The 14,145-nt window shown below is 46.4% G+C and overlaps 1 protein-coding gene across 1 annotated transcript in view; it reads left to right on the forward strand.

Moving 5' to 3' along the window:
* pot1 (protection of telomeres 1 homolog) overlaps nucleotides 1-14,145 on the forward strand; it is a gene marked incomplete at its 3' end in the record, with an annotated part of 139,493 nt that overhangs the window by 80,773 nt on the left and 44,575 nt on the right. The window contains exon 12 of the mRNA XM_084334464.1: nucleotides 6,749-6,957. Coding sequence (XP_084190590.1) covers nucleotides 6,749-6,957 — 209 coding nt within the window. The remainder of the gene's footprint in view (nucleotides 1-6,748; nucleotides 6,958-14,145) is intronic.

Consider the following 14,145-nt stretch of genomic DNA (forward strand, 5'->3'; position numbering starts at 1 on the left):
GCTGTAGTGTCACTAACACCATGAGACTGAGTGCTGTGTCTCCACTGGGGGGCGCTGTAGTGTCACTAACACCATGAGACTGTGGGCCCTGTGTCTCCACTGGGGGGGCGCTGTAGCGTCACTAACACCATGAGACTGTGGGCGCTGTGTCTCCACTGGGGGGCGCTGTAGCGTCACTAACACCATGAGACTGTGGGCGCTGTGTCCTCCACTGGGGGGCGCTGTAGCGTCACTAACACCATGAGACTGTGGGCGCCGTGTCTCCACTGGGGGGGCGCTGTAGCGTCACTAACACCATGAGACACTGGGCGCCGTGTCTCCACTGGGGGGCGCTGTAGCGTCACTAACACCATGAGACTGTGGGCCCTGTGTCTCCACTGGGGGCGCTGTAGCGTCACTAACACCATGAGACACTGGGCGCTGTGTCTCCACTGGGGGGCGCTGTGTCTCCACTGGGGGGCGCTGTAGCGTCACTAACACCATGAGACTGTGGGGGAGCCGTGTCTCCACTGGGGGGCGCTGTAGCGTCACTAACACCATGAGACAGTGGGCGCTGTGTCTCCACTGGGGGGCGCTGTAGCGTCACTAACACCATGAGACACTGGCGCTGTGTCTCCACTGGGGGGCGCTGTAGCGTCACTAACACCATGAGACTGTGGGGCGCTGTAGCGTCACTAACACCATGAGACACTGGGCGCTGTGTCTCCACTGGGGGGCGCTGTAGCGTCACTAACACCATGAGACTGTGGGCGCTGTGTCTCCACTGGGGGGCGCTGTGTCTCCACTGGGGGGCGCTGTAGCGTCACTAACACCATGAGACTGGGCCCTGTGTCTCCACTGGGGGGCGCTGTAGCGTCACTAACACCATGAGACTGTGGGCGCTGTGTCTCCACTGGGGGGCGCTGTAGCGTCACTAACACCATGAGACTGTGGGCCCTGTGTCTCCACTGGGGGGCGCTGTGTCTCCACTGGGGGGCGCTGTAGCGTCACTAACACCATGAGACTGTGGGCGCTGTGTCTCCACTGGGGGGCGCTGTAGCGTCACTAACACCATGAGACTGTGGGCCCTGTGTCTCCACTGGGGGGCGCTGTAGCGTCACTAACACCATGAGACTGTGGGGGAGCCGTGTCTCCACTGGGGGGCGCTGTAGCGTCACTAACACCATGAGACTGTGGGCGCTGTGTCTCCACTGGGGGGCGCTGTAGCGTCACTAACACCATGAGACTGTGGGCCCTGTGTCTCCACTGGGGGGCGCTGTAGCGTCACTAACACCATGAGACACTGGGCGCTGTGTCTCCACTGGGGGGCGCCGTGTCTCCACTGGGGGGCGCTGTAGCGTCACTAACACCATGAGACTGTGGGCGCTGTGTCTCCACTGGGGGGCGCTGTAGCGTCACTAACACCGTGAGACACTGGGCGCCGTGTCTCCACTGGGGGGCGCTGTAGTGTCACTAACACCATGAGACACTGGGCGCCGTGTCTCCACTGGGGGGCGCTGTAGTGTCACTAACACCATGAGACACTGGGCGCCGTGTCTCCACTGGGGGGCGCTGTAGTGTCACTAACACCATGAGACTGTGGGCGCCGTGTCTCCACTGGGGGGCGCTGTAGCGTCACTAACACCATGAGACACTGGGCGCTGTGTCTCCACTGGGGGGCGCTGTAGTGTCACTAACACCATGAGACTGTGGGCGCTGTGTCTCCACTGGGGGGCGCTGTAGCGTCACTAACACCATGAGACACTGGGCGCTGTGTCTCCACTGGGGGGCGCTGTAGCGTCACTAACACCATGAGACTGTGGGCGCTGTGTCTCCACTGGGGGGCGCTGTGTCTCCACTGGGGGGCGCTGTAGCGTCACTAACACCATGAGACTGTGGGCCCTGTGTCTCCACTGGGGGGCGCTGTAGCGTCACTAACACCATGAGACACTGGGCGCCGTGTCTCCACTGGGGGGCGCTGTGTCTCCACTGGGGGGCGCTGTAGCGTCACTAACACCATGAGACTGTGGGCGCTGTGTCTCCACTGGGGGGCGCTGTAGCGTCACTAACACCATGAGACTGTGGGCCCTGTGTCTCCACTGGGGGGCGCTGTAGCGTCACTAACACCATGAGACTGTGGGGGAGCCGTGTCTCCACTGGGGGGCGCTGTAGCGTCACTAACACCATGAGACTGTGGGCGCTGTGTCTCCACTGGGGGGCGCTGTAGCGTCACTAACACCATGAGACTGTGGGCCCTGTGTCTCCACTGGGGGGGCGCTGTAGCGTCACTAACACCATGAGACACTGGGCGCTGTGTCTCCACTGGGGGGCGCCGTGTCTCCACTGGGGGGCGCTGTAGCGTCACTAACACCATGAGACTGTGGGCGCTGTGTCTCCACTGGGGGGCGCTGTAGCGTCACTAACACCATGAGACACTGGGCGCCGTGTCTCCACTGGGGGGCGCTGTAGCGTCACTAACACCATGAGACACTGGGCGCCGTGTCTCCACTGGGGGGCGCTGTAGTGTCACTAACACCATGAGACACTGGGCGCCGTGTCTCCACTGGGGGGCGCTGTAGTGTCACTAACACCATGAGACACTGGGCGCCGTGTCTCCACTGGGGGGGCGCTGTAGTGTCACTAACACCATGAGACTGTGGGCGCCGTGTCTCCACTGGGGGGCGCTGGGCGGACGTGTTTAGTCTCTCATACAGATCCAGTATTTACTGATGCAGTCGGTTGCTTTCAGCCTCTTTTTATACATTTGTACCCTTTTTTATATATATATATATATAAAGGAAATGGCCCATGTGTCGGCACGCCCTGAGGGGGCCATCTTGTGTCTAATATCCCTCTCGGTGGAACGAGACGAGCGGGTCTCTTGCAATGTAATCCTGTATCTGTCTAACCGTGCACACGCCGGCGGCCATTAGGGGACATCTTTAACACGCGCACGTGAAGAGGGTAACACGCGCACGTGAAGAGTTAAGGTGCAGTCGGGAGACGCGAGCTGTGATATTCAAAGTGTATATTTAATACGTTATTTATCTGTCGATAAATGGCCAGGTCTCGCTCGAAAAAGAGATCATTGATCTCAAGTGACTACCTGGTAAAATAAAGGTTCAATAAACCCTGGAGACCCTGAGACCCTAACCCTAGAGATGGTGTGGGATGATGGCTGGAGACTAGGGCTGACCCCTATTAATCGATTAGTCGACTAATCGGTCGAAAGGGGCCGTAGTCGACTGGCCAACCTCTTAGTCGAATATAATAAAAAAAATCATGAGGCCAGATCTATCAGCCCGGGGGGGGGGGGGGGGGCAACGCCAATAGCCTTGGCCGCCTGAGACAACATGCTCCTTCACTGGGGGGGGGAAACCATCTCCTCTGCAGTCTCTTGTTCGCATGCTCTCTCTCTCCCCCTCTCCCTCTCCCTCTCCTCTCTATCTCTCTCCTCTCTCTCTCTCCCTCTATATCTCTCTCTCTCTCTCTCTCTATCTGTGGGGGGGGGGGGGGCCGTCTCTTCTGCTTCTCTTGTTAGCACGCTTTGGGTACCACTGCCCTCGTGGTTTGGTGCCACATCGCCATCTGCTGGTTGATAACGGTGTGTCACTCATGTGCTAATCCTACCTACCTCACTTGAGTTTAGATTGTCTTCTGGTGGGTGGGTGGATGGATGGATGGATGGATGGATGGATGGATGGATAGATAGATAGATAGATAGATAGATAGATAGATAGATAGATGGATGGATGGATGGTGTGACAGAGTGGGTCTGTCACTGACTCCGAGGCAGCACGCACGCACACATACACACAACATTCACTCATCAGACATAGGGTAGGAGTTTCTGTTGGTGGTGATTAGAGATCCATAGAATTCAACAGTTAAGACAAGTGGACCTTGTAATAATATAATAGAAATCCTTTATTTATCGCGAGGGAAATTCTGCTGCACTACAGATCGCTCACAGTAAACGGTAAACATTTAGGTATTCAAAAACAAAAGTCACTAATAAGAATAAAAATAAGAGAATAAAGTACGGTCCGGGATATACATTCTGGTATGTATATATAGCCAAAAATATTAGGGATGCTCCATATTGGGCATAAAAAAATATATTGTTTGTTTCCTATTGGTTGTCAGTTAAGGCATGGGTAGGTAGGGAATTTATTTAATTTAATTTTTTTATTTTATTCTTTCCCACGGCGACTATGGATAGGGAATTTCTTTATTTAATTAAAATGTTCACAACAACATGGATGCATGTACTCTGCCAGCATGTTTAATATCCATGATACTAAAGGTTTGACTAAGATTTCTATGAAACTTTATTCTTAAATTTTTTTTAAAATAAAACATATTTTTTATTTTATTTTTTATTAATTTTTTTTTTAAAAACCCATAAAATATATTGGGTCGCACCTAAATGGGCAGGGTCGGTCGTCAACCGGAAACGAACAATATTTTTTCTTATGCCTTGGCTTTTTTACCGATATATAGGGATGGGTACCGAATTCGGTACTTTTAAAGGTACCTACCGAAACACGTCGGTACTACAGAGTATCGATTCACGTGAGATACCGTACTGTAAAAAAAAAAAATCAGATGACGTCACGTTTTGTTGACCGCAAAAACGAAACCGCACGTTAAGGCACAATACATGTTTTCAAACTCTCTTTGGGTGTTTGCAATTCATGGGGACTGGGGAGTATATGTCTCTGATATCTATCTTGGTAGTGGGCAGGTTGTTAGAAAGTGTAGCTCAGTTTCCACATCTGCTCTGTCTGACATGGCTGTTAGCCACGGAGCGTCTTTAGAGAGGAGATTGAATCCGGGACACAATGGGACACTGGCTCTGTTCATGGTCACAAATGGGTTTCAGCTTCATTTATTTACTACAGATGACAAACGGGTTGTTTCTGTTTTTTCTTTTTGACATACTTGTGCCACACGGAACAACTGATCACTACAGCATCATATTACTGTAGCCAGTCTCTTGAAACACTACTATCTCCAAACGTTCTTTTGCTATGTGCTCTCGCTGCCACGGTGGGTTTTATTTTTAGCGGTCGGCTTACTCCTTCCATAGTTTCACATATTTGTAACCCATTTAACATTCTTAAGCTGACGTTAGCTTAGCTAACCGTCTGACATTACGTTAGCTCCTGGGGCTACAGTGCAAGCCGGCACAACTCAGGACAGAGAGTGGAGGATGTGATGTCGGTAAACAAGCCACACACACCGCAGCAGAGCGGCTCTTCTCCAAAAAGAACTGCTAGAATACTCAATCAGCAGCAGCGTAGTTCATTGCTGCTAGATTGTTTGTTTGTTTAATCAGTTGTAAAATACTTTACATCAGTAAGATGTAAATAATAATAAAGTAATAATAATACATTATTTATTTATTAAGTTTGGAATTTTTTTTTTACAACTGAGGTAGGCTGAAAAAAGGTACCGTTGGGTACCGGTATCGATTCACAGGTACCGGTATCGGTTCAAATGTGAAAGGTACCCATCCCTACCGATATACCGATATTGTCCAACTCTTAATTTCCGATACCAGCCGATAGCGATATATGCAGGGCCCCCCCCCCCCCCAAAAAAACAGAATAATTTCAGGTAATTAACATTACATATCTCTTGTTGTGTAATTAACACAACATTATGCATACTTTGACAATAAATAAAATAATAATTTGTTCTTACTTGCTTGCCCGGGTAAATAAAGGTTAAAATAAATGTTTAAAAAAAAAAAAAAAAATTATTATTACATTTTTTTGAAAACCGATACCGATATTTTCCAATATCACATTTTTATGCCAATATCGGACATCCCTAAAAAATATACAGAATTATACAGTCAAATGTACAGTAATAACAAGTGTAAGATTGTACTGTCACTGTACATGTTCCCGATGTTAACCTCAAAGAGATAATTGTGACGTACATGGGTACGTGGGTTGGTCATTATCATTATTACTGTATTTATGACACCATGTGAACATCAGGTTAGTATATGTAATATGTGTTATGTTTTGTATGTGATGTGTGTGTGCCAATGCCATGGTAGCTAATGGTGTCCCTTTCTCTGTCAGGTGCCGCCCGTCCCTACACTGAAGAGTGCTGATTGCCTGATGAGTGGCAGCTGACGGCAATCGCCTCGAGGGGCGGGTGGATAAAAACCTGACGGCACACACACATCCTAGCGCCTCTCTGTCAGTTACCAGTGACCAGGGTGTTGGAGGTTGCCACTGTTCTGCCATTTACCACTGTCTGTGTGTGGACAATTATATATTGTGTTGGCCTCTGTGTGTTCCACTTCCACTGTTAGGTGGCAAGTCCATTTGGTTCACACTGTTGTTTTTGGTACTGTAGCTTCACTGTATTGTATTGCTGGTGTGCTTACCATGTAAGCTTGGTTGTGTCTTGTGGCACCAGTTATCTGTACGGCCTGATTATCTGTGTGTTGGCTGGGTGATTTTTCCCCAGTTTCTCCCTACCCAGTGGGGGTTTAGTTGTCTTAGGACACTTCTGTTTGCTTAGGGTTTACCCCTTTATTTAGTGTTTGTCTCATCATATTCTTGTTTGTTCTCCCCTTACCTTTTTCCCTGTCTGTCTAATGTCAGTGACTTCGGGTTCCTGAGAAGCGCTTTTCAAATAGAATGAATTATTATAATTATGCCGTATTTACACACAGGTATTTGCAATGTTGCTACTGCTTCACTCCCCCCCCCCCCCCCCCCCCCCTCCTCTTCTGTCCTCTCAGCCTGGCGTGTACCTACGGTTATACAACATCCGCGCTGTGCCAGGGGCCGACAGGATGCCAGGGGCCGACGGGGTGCCCGGGTCCGGCGTGACCACCGGCTCACCGGGGGAGGAGCAGCGCCTGGTGTTCCACCTCCACACCGGCACGTCCTTCGGAAAAGGGATCAGAGTTCTTCCGGAAGACAGCCGCGACGTCCAGGAGCTCAAGAGGTGAGGCGTGCAGAACACTCCTCACCACTAGGGGGAGCTCAGCATCCAGTCTCCCGGGAAATTGTGTACTGCGATAAAACTGCCCGCAGTAGAGGCCTTTCCTCCATGTTGGAACCCTAACCCTTTCACGGGGTGTTTATAATGTCCTCCATGTTGGAACCCTAACCTTTTCACGGGGTGTTTATAATGTCCTCCATGTTGGAACCCTAACCCTTTCACGGGGTGTTTATAATGTCCTCCATGTTGGAAGATTAAGTTGACTTTTAATTTATGTTACTTATGTTACTCCTGTCTTCCTTAATAATTGTTAGACTAGAAGTCTTTATTTGTCATGCAGTTTAACACACCACGAGATGGGCGACCCACAGGAACACACACACATGCACTGAGTCGCAGATGAAATGTCTCTCTGCACTTTTCCCATCCCGTCGTCCTCCCCCCCCATTGGGCAGCCGGGAGCAGATAGGGCGTCAACGTGAGCCGCGCCCCGGGGACCAATCCAAGTGCTCCTGTCCGTCTTCGTCAAGGACGCCACAGCGTTAGCGATCTGTTGTTGCGCTTGTTTTTCCATTGGGTTTTATCTTATCGGGGGGGGGGGGAGAACATGCAAACTCCACACAGAAAGGCCTGGGAGATACCCCACCTGAGTACCTGGCATCATGGAAACCTGGTCCCCAAGCGGGAATCGAACCCTGGACCTTCTTGCTGTGAGGTGACAGTGTTAACCACTACACCACCGTGCCGCTAGGGCAGGGGTGGCCAACCAGTCAGAGACTAAGAGCCACAAAAAAATGACTGTGGTACCACAAAGAGCCACACCATATACCAGCGTTTCTCAACCTTTTTTTTCAGTCACGGCACCCTTCATGTGTTTATAGGTCTCACCCTCTGGCCTCTGAAGTTGCTAATGTCTTTTTTATTTGGGCCTCACAGGGTTAAAAGTAGGGATGCACCGATATGAAAATTGGCCGCCGATACCGATACCGATTGTTCAACTAACACTATCGGCCGATACCGATACCGATACCGATATTTGTATATAAGTATTTGTAAAAAATTAATTTTTTTCTTTTTTTTTTTTATTTATTTTTCTTTTTTTAATGAAACTACTGTATATTTGTATGTGTATGTTTGTATTTGTAGGCCTCTTTACTTACTTAAAAAAAGGAAACATCAAGAAATATGTTTATGGTATCACTATCTCTCTCCCAGTATCGTCTTGCGGCCTGCAGAGGGATACTATTTTCTCAACCAGAGCTTTCAACCAATGCAATGGAACCATTCTTGCGGCCTGCAGCAGGATACTATTCTCTCAACCAGAGCTTTCAACCAATGCAATGGAACCATTTTGATTGACAGTCGATTCGGCCAATTACGCCACACCGGTGACCGCTAGCACCCACCTCCTGCTGTCCTTACCACCAATCGGCAAGCGTTTATAAATTTTTCTACTTCCGGGCATTCTGTTTGCGAGAGCAGAACACACTTAGCTACGTTAGCTCCCCGGCCCGCCGACCGGCGCTCCACGCATGACCAAATGAGACATAATGATTTTACTGCAACAAATGTTATAATAAAACAAAGCCTTTCTATACATTTGTCTGGTTGAAAACTTTATTAACAGATTGCAGAATGTGTAGTTGGGTACGGAATGAGCAACGGAATGGAACCGAGCTATGAACGTACTAACGGAGTAATGCCTTGTTTACTGCTATCTTCGGGTAAATAATATGCTTGTTATTGAACGTGTAACACTTCATTTTAACAGCAGATACTTTCTTAAATGCCATCTTCCCGAGAGAGGGTGTTGACGGGGAGTTGTGTTATTAATAGCATTGAACAGCTAACCGAAAGCTAGCGTTAACTATTGTTAAAGGTTTAGCCATAACGTTACCTTGGCTAAAGTTGCGGCTATTCATAATGCAGCAATAATGACTGCAGACCTGCAAGCAAAGTACAGCAAGTTGACAAAGGAGTATTCCAACGCAAATCACATTTTCACCAGTAACGTTAGTCTTGCATCTAATAGCTAATAACGTAGCTACGTTAGCTGCCCGGCCCGCCGACCGGCGCTCCACGCATGACCAAATGAGACATAATGATTTTACTGCAACAAATGTTATAATAAAACAAAGCCTTTCTATACATTTGTCTGGTTGAAAACTTTATTAACAGATTGCAGAATGTGTAGTTGGGTACGGAATGAGCAACGGAATGGAACCGAGCTAATGAACGGACTCGGAGTAATGCCTTGCTGCTATGGGTAATAATAATATGCTGATGTTATTGTCCGTGTAACACTAACTATATAACGCTAATGCCACAAAACGAATGCCTTGTTAATCATAAGTAGTTACTTTGATGCAGTAGATTGTGTGTGTGTGGGGGACGGCGGGCGTTGTGCAGGTAGATCGCGCGAGTGAACTTTTTTTTTTTTGCCTTTTGACGCTACACAAATTGATGGGTATTTATCGGCGACTGCTATCGGCACATTTGAGCTTATCGGCCGATAGGCCGATAGCAGTCAACAAGGCACTTATCGGCCGATACCGATACCCGACCGATATATCGGTGCACCCCTAGTTAAAAGTACCCTGTGAGACCCACGGTTGCAAAATTACAAAATCACTTTTAGCCATTTAAAAAAATAATGTTTATTTAAATTTTTTTAAAGGGGAACTATTTTACTATTTCTTTCACTATTTGGGCACTTTTACACAATTCCTGTGAGTCTATGGAACACCTAGGTTTTTTTTCAAAAAAAATTCATTGTTTTGTATTTCTAATCAAGTACTCAAAAACCGCATTTTTCTATCTCAAGATCTTAAGCCGTTTTGAGGCTGGGCTCCAACCACTGTGTGGCCTGGTGCCAACTGCCACATCAACTGCCACATTATTATGCAGCTGAGAAATCTCTGACATCACAGATATGCACATTTTCAGATGACTCAGTTCAGTGAGGGTGAATATTGTGAGAGGAGATTTGGAAGAATTCGCCAATATGAGAATTAGAGACATATATCCTATTAATATAAGTCCACATAGCTAAGAAACAATGGTAAACACTGAAAAAAGCCATTTATAAGATAGTTCCCCTTTAAGCACATGTATAGTCAATTGGTCCTGTTGTTCAGCCTCACAATGCTATTTGATAGTAAATGTGTTTATATGTCCCACCCTCTGGCCTCTGAAGTTGCTAATTTCTTTTTAATTTGGGCCTCACAGGGTTAACCTCTTAAGCCCGAGATATACAGTAAAAGTGTATATTTTCAGCATTATGTTTGTTTACCAATTATTTTAACTGTTATTAGTGAAATATAAGATTATAGAAATCTCAGGGCATTGAGTCGGAAACCGGCGCATATTGACAGGAGGAAGTGGCACATCCAAAAGTGAGTGTAGTCTTTTGAAGGAAGAGACTCAGGGCTTTCAAATTTCGAAAAACTACCCTACCCAGCTCACACCAGCCCCTGTCAATCATCTGACTTCTGGATTTACTTTTTAATTTCTCTTATTTTTTGGGATTATCTCCCACAAACCTGAACGTTATTGCCATAAAACAGAACGCAGTTAGTTTCTCTACCTTTCTGTGAACGTCTTGCAAAAAACGGTGTTGCAATATGATGAAGAATGGTGGAGAAATTTACATTATAAAAAAGATGGCAGAATTCAGTACTGTATCTACAAAACCTTCTGTTTAATCATCTTCCCTTTATTCATTTGCTTAGATTTTTCAGGTCTGGTCAATTTTAGCATGGTGTTATTTACAGTCAAAGATTATTTTTTTTTTAAATAGAATTGATATTCTCCTTTGGTTCATTACAATTTACTCAAGCCTAGTAACAGACACACTATTTCTGACACTGATCCATATATGTCCCTAGATTCAGATACCAAGAACATGCAAATGGACCATTTAAATTTTTTTGTAAATGTTTATTCTACGTCCTTATGGAATGAGTGACATAAAATAAAAAAAAATCTTTTATTTTATTTTTTTTTTTTTATGGATGGAAGAGCCGCACATTGACGGGCAAAGAGCCGCATGCGGCTCGCGAGCCGCGGGTTGGCCACCCCTGCACTAGGGGGAGACAGTGTTAACCACTACACCACCGTGCCACTAGGGGGAGACAGTGTTAACCACTACAGGCCGTCCTTGGAACAGGCCGTCATCCCCACCTGTCTGAAGAAGTCCACCAGCATCCCTGTACCCAAAAAATCTACGCCCGCTTGCCTCAACGACTACCGCCCTGTAGCCCTCACCTCCATAGCCATGAAGTGCTTTGAGAAGCTAGTGAAGGGCTACATCTGTTCCTCCCTCCCAATCAACCTGGACCCTCTGCAATTTGCATATCGCCCCAACAGGTCCACGGAGGACGCCATAGCCCATGTGCTGCACACAGCAGCATCACATCTGGACAAGAGGAAGGGGAACTATGTGAGAATGCTGTTCATCGACTACAGCTCAGCATTCAATACCATAGTCCCCTCCAAACTCATAGCCAAGCTCAGGGACCTGGGCTTGAACTATGACCTGTGCCAGTGGGTCCTGGACTTCCTGACGGGCAGACCCCAGGTGGTAAGAGCCGGCAACTGCACCTCCTCATCCATCACGCTCAACATAGGGGCCCCCCAGGGCTGTGTTCTGAGCCCCCTCCTCTACTCCCTGTACACACATGACTGCGTAGCACAGCGGAACAACAACACCATCATCAAATTTGCTGATGACACAGTAGTGGTGGGCCTGATCTCTGCCAACGACGAAAGGGCCTACCTGGAAGAGGTAGAGAACCTGTCACAGTGGTGTCAGGAGAACTGCCTCTCCCTGAACGTCAGCAAAACAAAAGAGATGATTGTGGACTTCAGGAGGTCGGGGGTCAAGGACTACAGCCCCCTCAGCATCGACGGGGCACCAGTTGAGAGAGTGAACAGTTTCAAGTACCTCGGAGCCCACATATCCGAGGACTTGACATGGACCACACACATTGACAGTGTTGTGAAGAAGGCACGACAACGCCTCTACTTCCTCAGGCGCCTAAGGAAGTTCCAAGTCAGTCAGAAGATCCTTAGGAACTTCTACTCATGTACAATAGAGAGCATCCTGACCGGCAACATCACCTCCTGGTTTGGGAATAGCACTGCACAAGACCGTAGCAGACTACAAAGAGTGACACGTTCAGCCGAACGCACAATTAGAGGGGGGCTTCCCACCCTCCAGAACATTTACAACAAGCGGTGCAAGGGGAAGGCTAAGAGAATTATTAAGGACTCGAGCCACCCGAACAACTGCCTCTTTGAACTGCTGCCGTCAGGCAAGCGATACCGGAGTCTTATGGCGAGCACAGAAAGACTCAGAAGGAGCTTCTATCCCCAGGCCATCAGGCTGCTAAACGAACAATAATCGCTAAACGAACAATAATCACTATGCAACAACCATCAAATGCACACAGCACACACACCCACACGCACACACACACTCACTCAAACAAACAACACACTGCAGCACCCACTCTCCACACTTTAGATCACACAAACACACTTACACTTTATATTTATTGATAAAGGATTTGCACTACAACTCGTACACCTACTGTGAATTGTACCTAAACTGCACCTCGTCCATTTATGCCTTGCACTATATAGTATAGTATTGTATATTAGTACACTGCACAGTATTGTATATTGTATGGTAACTACGTCTACGAACATTGTACATATGTCTAAACTGAACACTGTGACCTCTTTTTTTTTCTTCTAATTTTTACTATGTTTTTATTTCATACTTATCTTGTCATGCACAGTCTCTGGAGCGCAACAGTAAGAAGCATTTTGTACAAAAGTATTCTGTACTTCTGTATGACAACTATTAAAGAAACTTGAAACTACACCACCGTGCCACTAGGGGGAGACAGTGTTAACCACTACACCACCGTGCCACTAGGGGGAGACAGTGTTAACCACTACACCACCGTGCCACTAGGGGGAGACAGTGTTAACCACTACACCACCGTGCCGCTTCAGGATAGGAATCTGTGACTAAGATTAACACTCTACGTTGTTGGATGTTGAAGTAAAATGTTATAATATACGACACACAGTCTCCTGGTATTCTCTTTAGAACATAGGTTTATTGGCATAGACAGTTATAATATCATTAAGCTATATACTGTACCTATATAATTGTCATAATGGTTTTACCTTCTAAGAAAACGGTTTTACCTTCTAAGAAAACGCTACCCAAATCCTACACTATGTACAAAACAGCGGTTTGCTATATGATAAATATACAAACAAAAATGTAATAATTTGGTGTCTTACTTGTAAGACAAGTCGTAGTGGGAACGTTTTACTCTACCACAGCACAGAAGTTAGGCGTTTTCTTTCCAAAGTGGGAACGTTTTACATACTGTACTCTACCACAGCACAGAAGTTAGGCGTTTTCTTACCAAAGTTGTTACCAATTCACTTAGAAATTCCTCAGAAAACCACTGAACTGAAAATGACCAGATTTCTGTGTAAAACTACTGACGGCACTCGCAATACGTGATTATTTATTCTTTATACTTCGTAAGAGCACTTTTACAGAGGTTGTTGGATTTGATGTCACAGTACAATTGATTTGTAAGGCACTTATCGTCGGCTAAACTGAGTTCCAATGTACCTGTTGAATAGGCAAGGAATTATTACATTTGATTTTAATCCTTCAATCCGGACATTAAGTCAAATATACTTTTAGACAAGTGAAAAGAGTTGAACAATGCTTAAAGTAGTCGAGTCCTGTTGAAGTTCTAGACTAGGGCTGGGCGATATGGCCAAAATATCATATCACAATTAAAGTTCTTTGTATCGACAGTATAATGGTATTTGTCATTTAGTTTTACAAATTACAATGTTATATGATATGACTCATTCTGTCATTATCTTGTAATACAATTGTCATGGTGCTTCATTCAAAATTGTATATTTTAATTTACTTTTTAGTACTGCTGCAAGGAATTTATTTTGATTAACTTAAAAATATATAGTATATATATTTAGCGCCGCGGATATAAGAAAGATGTCTTTAAAGCTGAGTCAATGTTGATGGTTTTGTTGAACATTTGTATTTCACAGGAGAGAAACTGTATTCAAAGAAAGCTATTAAAATAGTCTTTGAATCTAAATATTAGAGGTGGGCATAGATTAATT

The sequence above is a fragment of the Notolepis coatsorum genome (genome assembly GCF_963971535.1).
Source record: "Notolepis coatsorum genome assembly, chromosome: 18".
Lineage (NCBI taxonomy): Eukaryota > Metazoa > Chordata > Actinopteri > Aulopiformes > Paralepididae > Notolepis > Notolepis coatsorum.